General features: G+C 45.3%; 1 protein-coding gene across 1 annotated transcript in view; it reads right to left on the reverse strand.

The window, feature by feature from the left end:
- Positions 1–11,727: 11,727 nt before the first annotated feature.
- The window catches only part of LOC310796483 (contactin-associated protein-like 2), a gene marked incomplete at both ends in the record, with an annotated part of 775,066 nt that continues 766,933 nt past the window's right edge, over positions 11,728–19,860 (reverse strand). The window contains 2 exons of the mRNA XM_083658673.1: positions 11,728–11,927; positions 14,362–14,433. Coding sequence (XP_083514799.1) covers positions 11,728–11,927; positions 14,362–14,433 — 272 coding nt within the window. The remainder of the gene's footprint in view (positions 11,928–14,361; positions 14,434–19,860) is intronic.

Genomic DNA, 19,860 nt, shown 5'->3' on the forward strand with positions numbered 1-19,860 from the left:
TGGCATCAGCCGATCCAGTAGCTCAGATATAAAATCAAATAGCTGGTGAATAAACTTAGTCCTGAACTGCTGAGCGGGCTATCTCAAGCCAGCAGTATCAGTATAAACTTAGACTTGACCTAATTTAATTTAATAATATGGCATCAGCCGATCCAATAGCTCAGATATAAAATCAAATAGCTGGTGAATAAACTTAGTCCTGAACTGCTGAGCGGGCTATCACAAGCCAGCAGTATCAATATAAACTTAGACTTGACCTAATTTAATAATATGGCATCAGCCGATCCAGTAGCTCGGATATAAAATCAAATAGCTGGTGAATAAACTTAGTCCTGAACTGCTGAGCGGGCTATCTCAAGCCAGCAGTATCAGTATAAACTTAGACTTGACCTAATTTAATAATATGGCATCAGCCGATCCAGTAGCTCAGATAGAAAATCTAATAGCTGGTGAATAAACTTAGTCCTGAACTGCTGAGCGGGCTATCACAAGCCAGCAGTATCAGTCTAAACTTAGACCTAGACTACCTAGACCTGAATTAGCAGTATAATATTAGTCATCCTAAATAATCCTAATAAATTTTGATTTGACCTAATTTTATTGTTGTCTATAGAGTTAGTTCCACCTCTGCGCAGATTCCCCCGCTCTCTTCTCTCTCTCCCCCTCAGGTGTCCTTCATTGGCCTGACGTACACCCCGCCGCTGCAGCCCTAGGTCCGGCCGTCATCGCCCTAGCCACCTGTCGTCACTCTAGGCCATCTACCCACTACTCCTTCTACTGTCTGACACCCCGGGCTCATCACCACCACCGACCCCTATCCTCATCATCCTGGTCACCTGCCTGCCTAAGGGAAGGGGGGGACCCCCCCCCCCCCCCCCGGCCTCATCACCTCCAACTCCTATCCTCCCCTCCCCTTAATCATCACCTCCGACTCTTATCCTCCCCTCCCCTCCTCTTAGCTAGTATTCTCTAAACCTACGAACACTTAAAGACTACATTTTCTATTTCCTTTGGACTCTACTTTTTACATTTTCAACTCCCTTCCCTGATTTTAGGATAATTTAAAAACTACATTTTTATATCCCTCTGTTGGACTCTTTTTTACATTTTCAATTTTCTGTTCTCTTGTAAATTTTATTTCCATAATAAACCATTTACAGAGTTTCACTGCCGGAAAACTCTGTACATGGTTTAGCCCGGCATCTCTCGGCCTGTCTCGGAGGGGAGTCCCCGGATGGGGGTCCGCTGCTGGGTCCACTGCCTGGGTGGGCCCGCCCCCCGCGTGGCCTGCTCTCTCAGTTCCCAGTCACTAGCTGGGGGCGGGTCTGGGAGCGGGTCGCGTGGGGGGTGGGTTTACCCAGGCGACCATTGCTGGGCCCCTGTAGCACAACGACCTCACAAGGTTCCTCCTCAGCCAAGCCAAGTCACTGGGGCAATCCATATGGTGGAAAGGTTTCCTTGCGTTCACTGGGGGTGTGGGGACGCCGCTGTGTCCCGGCCCGGCCTTCTCTCCCACGCCTTATGTGGGGGGGGGGCCGGGGCGGGGGGCATCGGTGCTCTTCATCACTGGTCGAGGGCTGCCGGTTGGTTTAGAACAGTTTAGGTAGGCGATAGATTAGCTACAGCCTAAGGCTGACCTGTTATAGTGTTCAGGCAAAGATCAGACTAGAGCAGAGTAGGATAGGCCAGATTAGGCTGTAGATTAGCTAGATACTATGTCCCAGTTAGCTCTGGTTAATGCTTAGAGTAGTCAGTTGTCTGATCTTCCCCCCTCCTCTCTTTCTCTTTCCCCCGCTCCTTTCCCTTCTTCCCCCTCCTGTTCCCCCCTCTCCCACATTTTCCACTCCCCCCCCGCCCCCTCTCTTTCCATGCTCTTCCCTCCCCCGCCGCCTCTTCCCACGTTCCCCCTGCTCTCCCTCCCCTGCACCCTCCCACCTCTCCTTCTCTGTTCTCTCCTCCTCTCTGTCCTCTCCCCTCTCTCACATTCCCCCTGCACTCCTTCCCCTGCACCCCCCCACCTCTCCTTCTCTGCTCTCTCCTCCTCTCTGTCCTCTCGGGGGGGGGGGGGGGGGAGGGGGCGGAGAGGTCTGTTCCCTCCCCCGCCTCCTCCTCCCGCGTTCCCCCTGCACCCTCCCACCTCTCCTTCTCTGTTCTCTCCTCCTCTCCCCCTGCACTCCTTCCCCTGCACCCTCCCACCTCTCCTTCTCTGTTCTCTCCTCCTCTCTGTCCTCTCTGGGGGGGGATGTGGGACGCTCCCCCTGCTTCTCTACCCTGGCTCTCCCTCCCCTGCACCCCCATCTCTCCTTCTCTCCTCCTCCACATTCCTATTTTCTCCCCACCTCCCCCCTCTCCTCCGTCTATATTGCTCATTCTCTCCCCACCTCCTCTCTCCCCCTGCTCTCTTCTCCCCCACACCTCCCCTCCCTTCCCCTCTCCTACTCTCTCCTCCTGCTCCTTCCCCACCTCCTATACCCTCCCCACCCCATCACTCTCTCACATTCCCCCTGCTATTCTCCCTTCTCCTGCGCTCTCCTCTGCTCTCCCCTCATTCCTATATTTTCTATATTATCAATTGTTCAAATGTTATCTTTTTTTCTGTAAATTCTTGTTACTGTTGTGTTAGCTAGAATTAGCTAGACATACTTTCTGTGAAGCCCTCTGAGACATGCTTGTGAATTAGGGCTATATAAATAAACTTGACTTGACTTGACTTGACTCATGCGATGGCCACAAACTCTCTAATCCTCTGTATCTTGGTGGTACACTCGACAGATGGCTTTCAAGAACCCTCTCCAGAACACCAAAGCCAAGGTAAACGCCTGCAATAACATGCTCCGCAAACTCATCAACTGTAAGTGGGGTGCAGATCCATCAACAGCCTGTGCACCTGCCGTGGCACTGTACTTCTCCACAACCGACCCCAGGCATTTTACCACAACATTTGGGTCAACCTCTCATTAATTTCAACATAACCAAACTCAATTCGTTCAGGGGGGTGCACTGAATGCCCTAGTGGCCGTAGCCAAAAATGCATGTTTTAAATATCTATTTAATTATAACACAGAAGTCATCTTTTATTGTAATGCCTTGCTCTAGATCAGGGCTGGACTGGGACCAAAAAAGCTACCTGCCATGTGGCTCAGACAGGCCCACAATTTCGAATCGGCCCAATTTTTCCAGCTCGCGCTCGCAGGGGGTTGGGGATTTACTTATAAAGCGACATGTTATGACCCGGTCTAGGGGTTTTAGGTGTAATGATGTTGCAGCATTGAATAAACATGCCCAGTGAGAACTCAACGTTTACTTATTTTGATTTCTTTAGAGTGCCAGGTAGTATAAAGAGCTTAGTTAAAGCCTACTTCTTCGATATTCAACTCTGCTTTACCACAGCAGAGTACACTACAGCTTGGCAGCAGCTGGAGATAGGCATTATGGCAGGGTGTACAATTTCCCCATTAGCTTTTACCATGGCAATGGAGATCATTATTAGGGCTTCAAAATGGGTAATGGGTGGAGAAAGGCTGCAGGGAGGGCTGCGGCTCCCTCCAATTAGGGCATACATGGATGACATGACGACTATGACGTCAACCGCTCCATGTACTAGTAGATTGTTGGATAAGTTAAATAGTAATCTGCAGTGGGCTAGAATGAAAGTGAAGCCAAGTAAGTCCAGGAGTATTTCAATCATTAAATGGAGGGTAGTAGGTAAGAAGTTTGTTATAAATGATGAGGTAGTGCCTACAGTGTTAGAGAAACCAGTCAAGAGTTTGGGAAAATGGTATGATGCAAGTCTCAGTGATAAGGGACAGTTTGAGGAGGTGAGGCAGGAAATGATTCAAGGTATTTCAAGTATAGACAAGTCAGGGCTCCCAGGAAAGTTAAAGTTGTGGTGTTTGCAGTTTGGATTGTTGCCTCGGTTGATGTGGCCACTGACAGTGTATGAGGTTCCCCTTTCAAAGGTAGAAAAGCTAGAAAGGATGATTAACTCATTCATTAGAAAATGGCTCGGAGTCCCACGCTGCCTAAGCAGTGTAGCCTTATATGGGAAAGGCATATTGGAATTGCCATTATCTAGCCTGACAGAGTAGTTCAAGTGTGCTAAGGTTAGACTGGAAATGACTCTGACTCAGTCAAAGGATCCAGTGGTTAGGAGTGTAGCGCCCACAGTTAAAACAGGGAGGAAGTGGAACCCAAAGGAGGCAGTACAGCAAGCACAGTCAGCTCTTAGACACAGGGATATCATAGGTCAGGTGCAGCATGGGCGTGGAGGCTTAGGGTTGTGCATAGGGAAACCTGTGTGGAACAAGGCATCAGTAATAGAAAAGAGGAAGATGGTAGTTGAAGAAGTACATAGGCAAGAGGAGGCAGTAAGATGTACTAAGGCAGTGTCGCAGGCAAAGCAAGGACAGTGGGTGAACTGGGAGAGTGTAGAGAAGAGAAAGTTGAAGTGGAGAGAGTTGTGGAGCATGGAGGCCAGCAGAATTAGATTTATTCTAGGGGCTACTTATGATGTGCTGCCATCTCCCCAGAACTTAAATCAGTGGTTGGGCGAGGATGGTGCCTGCCCGTTGTGTTCTAGTGTATGTACATTGAGGCATATACTGTCAGGGTGTAAGGTCAGTCTCTTCCAGGGGCGATACACCTGGCGTCACAACCAGGTGTTGAAATGTTTGGCAGCTGCAGTTGAGGAAAAGCGGCTAGAAGTAAATTCTCTAGTTGCTAGCAAAGAGACTAGACAGATCAAATTTGTACGTGAGGGAGAAAAGATTAGACCAATTAAGGTCAGGCACAAGTTAGGGCAGCTAAGTGTAGGTGGAGCCTGGGAAATGAGGGTTGACTTGAATGAACAGCTAGTCATCCCAGCATATATAGTTAGCACCCGGCTACGTCCGGACTTGTTACTGTGGTCTGAGGTAGAGAAGAGAGTTTATTTTATCGAACTCACAGTCCCGTGGGAAGATCGAGTTGAGGAGGCTTATGAGCGCAAGAAAGCTAGGTACGCTGAAATGGCAGCAGAGGCAGAGCAGCGAGGTTGGAGGGCTCGAGTGCGGCCTGTAGAGGTGGGCTGCCGTGGTTTTGTGGCAAAGTCCGTTATTGCCTTACTAACTGAGTTGGGCATTCGGGGACGGAGCCTGAAACTTGCGGTTAGCAACATGTCTCAGGCAGCAGAACGAGCAAGTGAATGGCTGTGGATAAGGAGGAAACATGCTAGCTGGGGAGCTCGCTAAGGTCAGATTGATTGTTTGTTGTTGGTCATGATTAACGGTCCGCATCAACAGGGCTGAATCATTGACGGTGGTGGTGTAGTTAGGGATTGTTTGTTGTTGGTCATGATTAACGGTCCGCATCAACAGGGCTGAATCATTGACAGTGGTGGTGTAGTTAGGGATTGTTTGTTGTTGGTCATGATTAACGGTCCGCATCAACAGGGCTGAATCATTGACAGTGGTGGTGTAGTCAGGAATGTCATACCGAACCGACCTGGATAGCTAGGCTTAGATAGTGAGGTAATATGCAGTTGTGCGGTGGTAGCATGGAGGGGGACGCTGGATTACACCGTTAAGCCTTCTTGAGGTGTCGTGGGCCTAACTTAACGAAACGTCGGTGAAGGAAGGTGCCCACTTGAAAACCCCAATGACATGCTTCATACTGCTGTTGGCTAGGGTAGGTAACTGGTGATTTGTGTCTTGTTTATTAGTTTGTTAGTCTGTTAGCTTGTTTTATTCTGGATTGGGCTTCTAAATGTGTTTTTCCTCGGATTTTGGCACAAGGGATAGTAACATCTTGTCCTGTGTATTAATTAATAAGACATAAGTACAGTACTAAACATAACACTGATTTTTTTTTAACAAATACAAGTGTATTGATTGTTGTCATGTTGGCGTCCCTACCACTAGGAATCAGTATTGTTATAGGTGAAACTATAAAACTAAACTTAACTAAAACTTAGATACTCAAAACCAAAAAATATAGAGTAGATTACTTTGGACATAATATAGCCACACAAACATTTCCCATATGTCTGATGTATCTTTCCCCATAGTCTGTTACAACTCAACTCATTCTATGCCTGTGTTTGATGGAGCAAGCAAGCAAGTCATTGGAAATGAAATATTGTTTATAAGTTACTCTAATAAGCACAGTTTAGATATTAATCTAAACGTTATAAAAACGTGAAAATCATAACGTCGTTGTTGCCGATTAACCCACCTGGCTACCACCATGAATAACGTTACGTTAGCTAGCTCACTCATCGATTACCTAGCAGTGTGCACCAATCCTAAAAGTTGTCATTTTGTTGAAATTAAGTAGTGCTTGGTCGATCATATGTACGCCGAATTTACCAGCAGGCTCTACGAAGGCCTTTAGGTAGTTTTCTACCAGGTAGGTGCGATTGCCGATATCAAGGAAGGCAGTGTGTTAAATTGCCACATTTTCTAATAGAGTTTGGCGTGTACCGCGGCGCGCGTCAAAGCTACAAGCCAGAATCCTATCGCTTGGTCAAATTCAAATAGCTGCCACACTTACCTCAAACGAGTGAGACGCAGACGACGACGTCGATGTGAAGTCAGTGATTTTAATCCGTTTAGGTGGACGGTGGTGCCATGATGCAGCGCTACTTTTCAAAAACTGTGATTGAAGTGACAGACAGTTGCAATGGGCTGGCCCAATTGTACGTGGACCAACGTTGATTGGTTAGAGGGCCCTGTCTCACTCCAGAGACCAGAGTCATTCATGATTGACGCCTGAATGGGCCGCTGACGGCCGGCCCAGACCCACGTGGACCAACGTTGATTGGTTAGAGGGCTGGTCTCACTCCAGAATCATTCATTATTGACGCCTGAATGGGCCGCTACCGGCCCAATCAAATACATAATACATACTTTTTCACCAACCTGACCGGCCCACTAGCCAGCGGCCCACCGGCCATTGCACCGGTAGAATTACATTGCAGTCCAGCCCTGCTCTAGATAAAGGGTAGAATAATTGTGTGACTCTGATTATTTTCAATGTCTATTATAAAACAATATTATTCTGGTCTAATTATGAGCCATATCTGAGCGGCATAACCTTGATGTAAACAGCAGATACTGTAAAACGTGTAAAACCTCTCCATGACGTGGAGAGGTGTGTGTTCGCGCTTCATACCTTCACCAGTCTCCTTCCCTCCCTCTGACACGTGTCATTCTGTGATAAACAGCCTGAGTGGAGGCTTTCATTTCAATACTGCAGACTGGACTCTGATTGGACAGATTTCAAATGGTGCACTCTGATTGGATAGATTTCAAATGCGGCAGGCTGGACTCTGATTGGACAGATTTCAAATGCTGTACTCTGATTAGATATATTTCAAATGCTGCAGGCTGGACTCTGATTGGATCGATTTCAAATGTTGTACTCTGATTGGATAGATTTCAAATGCTGCATTCTGGACTCTGATTGGACAGATTTCAAATGCTGCAGTCTGATTGGATAGATTTCAAATGCTGCAGGCTGGACTCTGATTGGACAGACTTCAAATGCAGCAGACTGGACTCTGATTGGACAGGTTTCAAATGCTGCATTCTGATTGGATACGGTATATTTTAAATGCTGCAGGCCGGACTCTGATTGGACAGATTTAAAATGCTGCACTCTGATTGGATAGATTTCAAATGCTGCAGGCTGGACTCTGATTGGACAGATTTCAAATGCAGCAGACTGGACTCTGATTGGATAGATTGCAGATGCTGCAGGCTGGACTCTGATTGAACAGATTTCAAATGCTGCATTCTGATGGGATAGATTTCAAATGCTACAGGCTGGAGTCTGATTGGATAGATTTCAAATGCTGCAGGCTGGACTCTGATTGAACAGATTTCAAATGCTGCACTCTGATTGGATAGATTTCAAATGCTGCAGGCTGGACTCCGATTGGATAGATTTCAAATGCTGCACTCTGATTGGATAGATTTCAAATGCTGCAGGCTGAACTCTGATTGGATAGATTTCAAATGCTGCAGGCTGGACTCTGATTGGACAGATTTTCAAATGCACCATTTACCAGTTTGTTAAATGTGCAACTAGAGAAATTAAGACTTTGGATCTGCTGTATGCAAATGTTAAAGATGCCCACAGCTCCACTGCCCTGCCCCCTCTTGGCAGATCAGACCACAACTTAGGTTTACTCACATCATCATACAAGCCAATTGTTCAGCGGCAAACAGTAAGGAAATGGTCTATGCCAAATAGCAGGACATTTGGCACGGAACTCCATCAGGTCCCCCTAAGCGCACTCCATGAGTTGGAAGTCGATGCAGTGAATGGTTTGGAGAGATCAGGTCCCCCTAAGCGCACTCCATGAGTTGGAAGTCGATGCGATGAATGGTTCTGGAGAGATTTTTTTTTTTGCATCTGCCAGTAGGTGGAGCTATGCCATGTCTGTGTGTGTGGGGTGTGTGGGGGCGGGTGTCTGTGTGTGTGGGGGTAAAAAAAACTATGATTCATCCTACGGAAACAGGCTTTGATCATGGCTCCTGATTGGACGACCTTGAATGTGTTTAAATTCTGTTTTCTGAATTCCTATGGAATGATGGAATTTATTGAAGTTGTAGGCTATCTGTTTCCGGTTTTGCGGTTTGTTTGATTTGAGTTTGATTTCTAAGGTAAATTCTGACAATATTCCATCACTCATTAGTCGGGATATGAAAATGCATGTGCTGGTATCCTAATTATTAATTTCCCTCTAGATTTGTTCTGCACCCCCAACCGTAAAGTTAAACTTCGCCTATGCTAAATGACGATAGATGATATAAAAACAGACACTACAGGTAAATAGGGTAAAAATTTTTTTTTAATTAATAAATATCACCATGTAACTTAGTTGATTACTTATGTCAACAAAATTAAGAATTTTGAACCTGGCTTTATCCAATGTTCAGATTTCTGTTCTAGAAATTTGTGCATAATTATGCGCCTCATTTGCACAATTAAACATACAATTTCAGAAAACTTGTAATACAAAAAATAATTGTCTTAATGTAAGTAATCAACTGGGGAAGATTCATGGTGATATCTACTCAATAAAACTAGAAATTGAGCACTCCTTTTCTAGTGTCCCTCGCTGGCTCACCCGCTGCACTGGCAGTGCTCATTAGTACCGTGCCTCGTTGGTTTGCCCTCGAGGTCTCGCACCGTTCACGCACTCGCCTGGCCCGCCTGTCCAAACTGCACCAAATCCGACACTGCACTTCACCTCGGGTCCCCAGCAAAACACCATGATATGCGATGAACACACACAGACAGACACGCACGCACACACACGCACGCACGCACGCACGCACGCACGCACACGCACACACACACACACACAGATCCTTGCTTTATAGACGGTTTCAATTCAACAACATAAACATTCTAAATTTAACCCCAGCTCACTGCCTGTTGCAGAGTGACTGACAATTCTGTGAAAGCTGCCTAAACTTAGATTATTTCTTTTAACTCTTGTGTCACATATTCATCATAATGTAATGCATGTCTGGATAGTGTTAAGTGATCCATAGAAAAAGACTTGATATTTAAGACCAAATACTCTTTATTGAACTCAATAGAACTGAAAGCAGAACAAGCTTTATGGTGTTGTCTTCCTGTACTGATGGTTAATCCATTATCCTCATTATTATTTCTCAAACCAGATATATCGCGAGCGAAAGTATGTATGTCTGATCAGTATAATTATGTCAAGAAAAGTATGGTTAAATGTTCTTTTGACCGATCTGGAGTCGCTCGTAAGTCATCCTCCTTTGGACTTGAAGCAGGTGCTGATCTGTGATCTACAGATGGAGAAATTCCTCTCTGAGGAAGTGTCAGCAGGCGACGAGGACACAGGGACCACATAACGGCGCACTGTGGCAGCCATTTTACCAGAGACATAGGCTGGTAAAATGCACACGCACGCACGTGTGTGTGTGTATGCGTGCGTGTCACAGATGGCAGGTGTAACCCAGAGCGCTCCAGTGTGCGGTTTGTCTGTCGTGTTGTGTGTTGTACAGAGTGCCTGCTCCTGCTGCATAAAAACCTCCAACAAGTCGGCATTTGATTCGCTCATTTTCTCACCCACGCCTCCTTGAAGCTATACATTGGTTCCTGCATGAGTTTCATGCATCATAGCTTAGTGTACAAAGCACCAAGTAAACATTCAATTCAATTCAGTTCAGTTCAATTCAATTCAATTCAATTCAATTCAGGGAAGATGAAAAATCTGATACAGGATTTCAGTAACAGCAGTTTGTAGGAAGCCTTGTTAAGTTGTCCAGGGGAAGACAAAATGGCTAAAAACCTTGAAGGCACTATGGATTCATTAACCTTTGTGCCCAACTATCAAAAATCCTTAACTTATCTTATGGCATGGCATGGATTTTGATATTAATTAATAAGCCAATTAACACCATAACCAGATGTTCCAGATGCTTCAAGCTGTTTGGATGACTACATGGGTGGAGTCACATTAAAACCTTTCCTGTGATTGACTAAACTTCATGTGGTAAATCTGATTCATCTGTACTGGCACCTACACAAGCTAAAACAAGCCAGAAGAAAAACATTTGATATGTCTCTCTCTCTACAACTTACGCACCACACAGACATGGCCTGACTTCAATCAGAGCCAAGATGTACAGGGTGTGTAGAGTGAAATTCCTTTACTCAAAGTCGACCGTGTCAAACCTGTCAGCAGATCTGTGAATGGCGTCTAAGACTCGAGTGTTTGACAAAGAAATAAACCAGCTGCTGAAGTCTGAATGAGTAAAAAGATCTGAGGCTTCGCCCGTTCCAAAAAGAAAAGAAAGCTGCCGTGCTGAAGTAAAACAACGCAGCCATGGTATGTCATGATTTCCCATCATGCTTTGAGAAGCCTCTCTCTGTCCTACCTCAGAAAGGAACGTCTCGTACCTATACAATCAGATGTCATAAGATTTAAACATAAAACTATATTTCACACACATATTATGTAATGGGCAATACACATATTATGTAATGGGCAGAAATATGATGTCATTGTAATAATATAGACCGGAATTTCTCATCAGCTTGAAAGTATTGGACCTAGATCTCTGAATAAAACTTTTGTGAAAACGAGAAAGTAACACAACATACTGTATTTACAGAGCGACTTTTGGCATCCATATTCAACTCTATATTACCACAATATGAGTGGGCAGACTGCTGTAACCACAGTCTGATAAATAACTTATTTGGCATGTTGATTTGATCTTTATTTTTATATAAGACTTTCTTAAAAAATAAAATAAAAATGGAACAGAGACTGGCAATAAATCTGTGCTAGCACACCACCCATTAATTATAATTAATTTGTCATATACAGTATTCAAAGGACTCCTGAAAACTCCCAAGCACAATACAAAGAAGGACAATCCGGTAAGTATATACATATAGTCTCTCATAGCCATGTTCCACTGAATAACTGTCCCCTTCTCTTTCTAATAGTCCTGATATAAAAACAGATTTCTGTACACCTCTTTCCCCACATCCCCACCCTCTCTGGGATATCATTGTCCCATCGGATGACCTTTCCTCTATCTCTCCCGTCATCGAATGAATCCTCGGCCTCTCGGTGGTCTGATGAATAGCTCCCCCTCACAGTTGTCCAATCACTGGCTGTTAGATGAACCACTCCTTTGGTTCGTCGATGGTTTCTGGGCCCCCTCCCAGTTGTCCAATCACTGGCTGTTAGATGAACCACTCCTTCTTTGATTCGTCGATGGTTTCCGGGTTGTCGGTGCCGATGATGGCCGTGTCCGCCGACTCGCCGCCGGACTGGCCGCTGCCCTTGGCCTCGTTAGTGTGGTAGGTGCCCTTGTGACGGAACATGTAGCGGATCAGGAACGCCAGCGTGCATAAGATGGTGAAGATCACCACCGCAATGATGCCTGCACAGGAGAGAGGCATCAGGTGAATAACAATGATGCCTGCACAGGAGAGAGGATCAGGTTAATAACAATGATGCCTGCACAGGAGAGAGGATCAGGTGAATAACAATGATGCCTGCACAGGAGAGAGACATCATGTGAATAACAATGATGCCTGCACAGGAGAGAGGATCAGGTGAATAACAATGATGCCTGCACAGGAGAGAGGATCAGGTGAATAACAATGATGCCTGCACAGGAGAGAGACATCAGGTGAATAACAATGATGCCTGCACAGGAGAGAGGATCAGGTGAATAACAATGATGCCTGCACAGGAGAGAGACATCAGGTGAATAACAATGATGCCTGCACAGGAGAGAGGATCAGGTTAATAACAATGATGCCTGCACAGGAGAGAGGATCAGGTTAATAACAATGATGCCTGCACAGGAGAGAGGATCAGGTGAATAACAATGATGCCTGCACAGGAGAGAGACATCAGGTGAATAACAATGATGCCTGCACAGGAGAGAGACATCAGGTGAATAACAATGATGCCTGCACAGGAGAGAGACATCATGTGAATAACAATGATGCCTGCACAGGAGAGAGGATCAGGTTAATAACAATGATGCCTGCACAGGAGAGAGACATCATGTGAATAACAATGATGCCTGCACAGGAGAGAGACATCATGTGAATAACAATGATGCCTGCACAGGAGAGAGACATCATGTGAATAACAATGATGCCTGCACAGGAGAGAGGATCAGGTGAATAACAATGATGCCTGCACAGGAGAGATGCATCAGGTGAATAACAATGATGCCTGCACAGGAGAGAGACATCAGGTGAATAACAATGATGCCTGCACAGGAGAGAGGCATCAGGTTAATAACAATGATGCCTGCACAGGAGAGAGACATCATGTGAATAACAATGATGCCTGCACAGGAGAGAGGCATCAGGTGAATAACAATGTTGCCTGCACAGGAGAAAGGCATCAGGTGAATAACAAGCATAAACATTTAAGCCCACAGCGGCGCTCCCCCTACAGGCCCTTTTCACTCACCCCCTTAATCCTCCCCCACAAACACAACCCATATCCCTCTAGCCACCCCACCTACCCACCCCTCAAAATGGCGACTCTCTACCACCCTGCTATGATCTCTATGGCCCCTTTTCCCTCACCCCTGACCTCCAAACACAACCCATATCCCCCTAGCCACTAATCCTACCCACCCCGCGAATCCCGACTCTTTAGCACCTTATCGCTAGCTACAGCCATTTTCCCTACTAAACTTACTAAACGTCCATGACTGACTGAGTGACTGACTGACTGACTAATTGACTGAGTGAGTGAGTGAGTGAGTGACTGACTGACTGACCGATTGACTGAGTGAGTGAGTGAGTGAGTGAGTTACTGTCCTGACCTTTCCATCCACCGCTGGCCCAGCGCAGTGGGAAAAAGATAGTGATAGTGCATTGTGTCATTTTCAAACCTGGGTCAAATATTTTTTTATTTTATTTTTTTTAACCCACTTGCAGCACCAGAGCGGTGGGACTTACTGCATCAAGATATTGTTTCAGATTTCAGAAAATCCCAATACAAAGAGTTGCAAGATTTCAAGCAAACCAACCAGCAACCAGCTGAATTATGAATTTATAACGATACAGAAAACCCCCCAAATAATATGGTTACAAGACTGTGTGTACATAATGCTTTTAAGGGGAATGAACTACTGTGAGTGATGTCATCTCCCCTTTCCCTCATTTTTTCAACTGTGACACTATACGCCTATTTCACATCCCACCCAAATCAGCCATTTTGTGTCTAAAATGCAGGAAGTAACACGATATAAACATTAAATGGGATGCACTCATATAGGCAGCAGAGGAACAGCAAACTGGATCTTCTTTGTTTTTCTTCCTGCCTTTTAGACACAAAATGGCTGATTTGGGTGGGATGTACAAATGGCTAATACAGTACTAGCTACAATGTAGCTATTGCAATGTAGCTGCTACATATACAGTAGCTGTTCAACACTCTGATAGCTCATGGACAGCCAGTCTACCTATGTTCAAATGGGGAATTTATTTCCAGAGCTGAATATTTCAGCGCTATGCAGCTCTACTGTCAGACATGTTGTTAAAGTATGCTAAAAGATCACTAACTTTACTTTCAAATAGTCAAAACATTCTGGCATAGCTTGTGTTCAACTATGTGTCAAACACTAACTAATTTCGGACACCTCTGAGGCACATCCCATGTTATCTTCCAACCCAACGTGTTAACGATGTGTTTTTGCAACCACTGGTGACACAACTACTCTGTGCTGATAGTCAGATGTGTTGAAAATGATGTCATGTCAGTGTCTTTTTGAGGATGTAAAGTCATCTATTCACACGTCACAGGCAAAATCGCTTTCAGAAGCAGATGATGACGACACGTACCTCCAATGATGGCCGAGTTCCTGTTGACTCCATCAGGAATCGCCCTCTCCTCGTTGAACGGGAACTTTGCATCTGAACACAAAGGGAGACGGACAGAGAGGAAGGAAGGTTAGAAAGAAAGAACACAGCCTTCATTCGGTCTGACTGATACATATTGCATGAACAGAGTAGTAAAGATGTGGTACAGCCAGTATAGTAATACAGCCAGTCCAGAAAACTGACAGCTGCAGTATTGCATTTCCCCAGGGATGAATCCATATCACAATTTTGAAAATGAACCCTAACGCAGCAAACCCTTTCAGGAGGACTAATCTTTTTGTGTTAAAAGAAATGTGAAGAATGAAGTGGTTCTAGTGGACGAGGATAGATGCAGTGTGAGATGTCTGTTATACTTCCATACAGTAGGCCTACATGCATCCATCCATCCAGCCAGTCAGTCAACTAGCCAGATACATACAGGCTACATGTATACATCCATCCAGCCAGTCAACTAGCCAGATACATACAGGCTACATGCATACATCCATCCAGCCAGTCAACTAGCCAGATACATACAGGCTACATGTATACATCCATCCAGCCAGTCAACTAGCCAGATACATACCGGCTACATGCATACATCCAGCCAGTCAACTAGCCAGATACATACAGGCTACATGTATACATCCATCCAGCCAGTCAACTAGCCAGATACATACAGGCTACATGTATACATCCATCCAGCCAGTCAACTAGCCAGATACATACAGGCTACATGTATATATCCATCCAGCCAGTCAGTCAACTAGCCAGATACATACAGGCTACATGTATACATCCATCCAGCCAGTCAACTAGCCAGATACATACAGGCTACATGCATACATCCAGCCAGTCAACTAGCCAGATACATACAGGCTACATGTATACATCCATCCAGCCAGTCAACTAGCCAGATACATACAGGCTACATGCATACATCCAGCCAGTCAACTAGCCAGATACATACAGGCTACATGCATACATCCAGCCAGTCAACTAGCCAGATACATACAGACTACATGTATACATCCATCCAGCCAGTCAACTAGCCAGATACATACAGGCTACATGTATACATCCATCCAGCCAGTCAACTAGCCAGATACATACAGGCTACATGCATACATCCATCCAGCCAGTCAACTAGCCAGATACATACTGTAGGCTACATGCATACATCCATCCATCCAGTCAACTAGCCAGATACATACAGACTACATGTATACATCCATCCAGCCAGTCAACTAGCCAGATACATACAGGCTACATGTATACATCCATCCAGCCAGTCAACTAGCCAGATACATACAGGCTACATGTATACATCCATCCAGCCAGTCAACTAGCCAGATACATACAGGCTACATGCATACATCCATCCAGCCAGTCAACTAGCCAGATACATACAGGCTACATGTATACATCCATCCAGCCAGCCAGTCAACTAGCCAGATACATACAGGCTACATGCATACATCCATCCAGCCAGTCAACTAGCCAGATACATACAGGCTACATGTATACATCAATCCAGCCAGTCAACTAGCCAGATACATACAGGCTACATGCATCCATCCATCCATCCATCCAGTCAACTAGCCAGATACATAAGGCTACATGCATACATCCATCCATCCAGTCAGTCAACTAGCCAGATACATACAGGCTACATGTATACATCCATCCAGCCAGTCAACTAGCCAGATACATACAGGCTACACATCCATCCAGCTAGTCAACTAGCCAGATACATACAGGCTACATGCATACATCCAGGGACGGCTGGTATCAATGGGCTAGGGGGGCTAAGCCCTCCCTATCATTTCCAATAAAATGAGAAAAGTATTATTATTATTTATTCTTTACATACATTATATCAAACAAACTTAGAATTGGTTGTTTATGTTGGTGTAACCTATAGAGCAGCAACAGCGCCATCTGTAGTCACAAGAAAATCATCAAATTGGGCTAGCTTGGTCCAGACCCAAGACACTAGTGTCAGGCTTCAATCACCTTCGTTATAAGTGATTGACAGGTGTCTGGCACGCCCCCCTTGAGCTGCCGCCGTCTACGGCTCATTTGGGCTAAACTCCTTCAGCCCACCAGACAGAAGGGAGAGGAGGCGGGCCAATGAGACTCTTCACAACCAATGACAGCTCCAATGAGATTCACACACATGGACTTTTTACTTCCTCATCCATTTTCCTTCATGTTTGACGGGGGGAAATTACAAGTGTAGAGACAGGAGGCACATTGGCACAAAGGGACACAACAAAATAGTAAGTTTTGTGTTACGTGGTTTGAACGCAGACAACAGCTGTTGCTCGTTAAGACATCAAAGGGAAAAGACGTGGACAGCTCTCTCTCTCTCTCTCTCTCTGTTTCTCTCTCTCTCTCTGTCTCTCCCTCTCCCTCTCTCTCTCTCTCTGTCTCTCTCTCTCTCTCTCTGTGTCTCTCTCTCTCTCTCTCTCTCTCTGTCTCTCTCTCTCTCTCTCCTCCCAATTGTTGTCTGATGAAGACGGACTGAAATCTGTGGGAAATGGGAATGTGTTGGTTTTGAATGTAGTCTGTTCTATCATGTAGCCTATCACACCATTCTTGCATACTGTATCTTGTTTTTGTTAAAATGGTATGTGCTAATGTGTAGCCTACAGAGCAAAATAGTCAAATTGTGTGTGTGTGTGTGTGTGTGTGTGTGTGTGTGTGTGTGAGAATGAGAGTGTGTGTGAGTGTGTGTGTGAGAGAGAGAGAGAGAGAGAGAGTGAGTGAGTGATACAGAAGGTTTCGCATCAGGCAAGTGTCGTTTGTTGCTGCAATTTGGTATCTCGGATGCTGCTGTTGCTGCAGCATGAGCTATTGATGGTTATAATTTTTTAGCCCCTCCACCCAATATCACCACCAGCCGTCACTGCATACATCCATCCAGCCAGTCAGTCAGTCAACTAGCCAGATACATACAGGCTACATGTATACATCCATCCAGCCAGTCAACTAGCCAGATACATACAGGCTACATGTATACATCCATCCAGCCAGTCAACTAGCCAGATACATACAGGCTACATGTATACATCCATCCAGCCAGTCAACTAGCCAGATACATACAGGCTACATGTATACGTCCATCCAGCCAGTCAACTAGCCAGATACATACAGGCTACATGCATACATCCATCCAGCCAGTCAACTAGCCAGATACATACTGGCTACATGCATACATACATCCAGTCAGTCAACTAACCAGATACATACTGTAGGCTATTCAGCGGGTATCTTGCATGTTGCGTTCAGGTGCATTATAAATTTGTTTTTGTTTTTTTACAATTCGATCGCGGGCCACACAGGGGGCCGGCGGGCCGCCACATGCGGCCCGCCGGCCGTATTTTGCCCATGTGTGGCCTACATACATCCAGATACATACAAGGAGATGTGTGCTGTGTACATACAGCAGATACATACAACTAGCCAGATACATCCAGGCTACATGCATACATCCATCCATCTAGTCAACTAGCCAGATACATACAGGCTACATGCATACATCCATCCATCCAGTCAACTAGCCAGATACATACTGTAGGCTACATGCATACATCCATCCATCCAGTCAACTAGCCAGATACATACAGGCTACATGCATACATCCATCCAGTCAACTAGCCAAATACATACAGGCTACATGTATACATCCATCCATCCATCCAGTCAACTAGCCAGATACATACAGGCTACATGTATACATCCATCCATCCAGTCAACTAGCCAGATACATACAGGCTACATGCATACATCCATCCATCCAGTCAACTAGCCAGATACATACAGGCTACATGCATACATCCATCCATCCAGTCAACTAGCCAGATACATACAGGCTACATGTATACATCCATCCATCCAGTCAACTAGCCAGATACATATAGGCTACATGTATACATCCATCCATCCATCCAGTCAACTAGCCAGATACATACAGGCTACATGTATACATCCATCCAGCCAGTCAACTAGCCAGATACATACAGGCTACACATCCACCCAGCTAGTCAACTAGCCAGATACATACAGGCTACATGCATACATCCATCCAGCCAGTCAACTAGCTAGATACATACAGGCTACATGTATACATCCATCCAGCCAGTCAGTCAACTAGCCAGATACATACAGGCTACATGTATACATCCATCCAGCCAGTCAGTCAACTAGCCAGATACATACAGGCTACATGCATACATCCATCCAGCCAGTCAGTCAACTAGCCAGATACATACAGGCTACATGCATACATCCATCCAGCCAGTCAGTCAACTAGCCAGATACATACAGGCTACATGTATACATCCATCCAGCCAGTCAACTAGCTAGATACATACAGGCTACATGTATACATCCATCCAGCCAGTCAACTAGCCAGATACATACAGGCTACATGTATACATCCATCCAGCCAGTCAACTAGCCAGATACATACAGGCTACATGTATACATCCATCCAGCCAGTCAAATAGCCAGATACATACAGGCTACATGCATACATACATCCAGCCAGTCAACTAGCCAGATACATACAGGCTACATGTATACATCAATCCAGCCAGTCAACTAGCCAGATACATACAGGCTACATGTATACATCCATCCAGCCAGTCAACTAGCCAGATACATACTGTACAGGCTACATGTATACATCCATCCAGCCAGTCAACTAGCCAGATACATACAGGCTACATGCATACATACATCCAGTCAGTCAACTAGCCAGATACATACAGGCTACTCTTAAATGGAACGTCAATGTGAGCCTTATCGTAAAGAAAGCCCACCAACGTTTGTTCTTCCTGAGGCAACTCAGGAAATTCAAAGTCTCAAAGATAGGGATGTGTCACTTCTACCGAGCTATGATAGAGAGTGTGCTCACATTCTCTATCACAGTTTGGTTTGGTAACTGTTCAGCTGAAGACAGAGAAGAGCTGAACAGGGTCGTGAAAACGGCATCGAAGATCATAGGTAAGGATTTGCCGAGATTATGCGATATTTATAACGAGCGCATATTGAAGCTAGGGCTGAAGATAATAAGGGACCCCTCCCATCCAGCCAATGCTCTCTTTGCCCCCCTTCCTTCGGGAATGCAGCATCAAATGCCGAACCACTCGTCTGCGTAACAGCTCGTACCCTGAAGCAGTGAGGGCCCTTAACTCCTCCGGGGTTCAGTTCACCACCCCAATTTAATTTGACCCCCTGGTCTTTTAATGCACCAGACACTTTAATGCATTGTGCACTTTTTTTTGTTGCACTAGCCACCTGTGCCTACCCTGCACTGTACACTGTATTGCATACTGTTTTGCATTTTGCAGTTGTTTTTGATTGCATGTTCCTACTTTTTATACATTGCAGCAGATGTGTAGTTGTATTGTCTGTCTCTCATGGTCTGTTACTGTGATTGTTTTGTCTGTTTGAGCATGCCAAGACAAATTC

The sequence above is a fragment of the Poromitra crassiceps genome (genome assembly GCF_964638095.1).
Source record: "Poromitra crassiceps genome assembly, chromosome: 2".
Lineage (NCBI taxonomy): Eukaryota > Metazoa > Chordata > Actinopteri > Beryciformes > Melamphaidae > Poromitra > Poromitra crassiceps.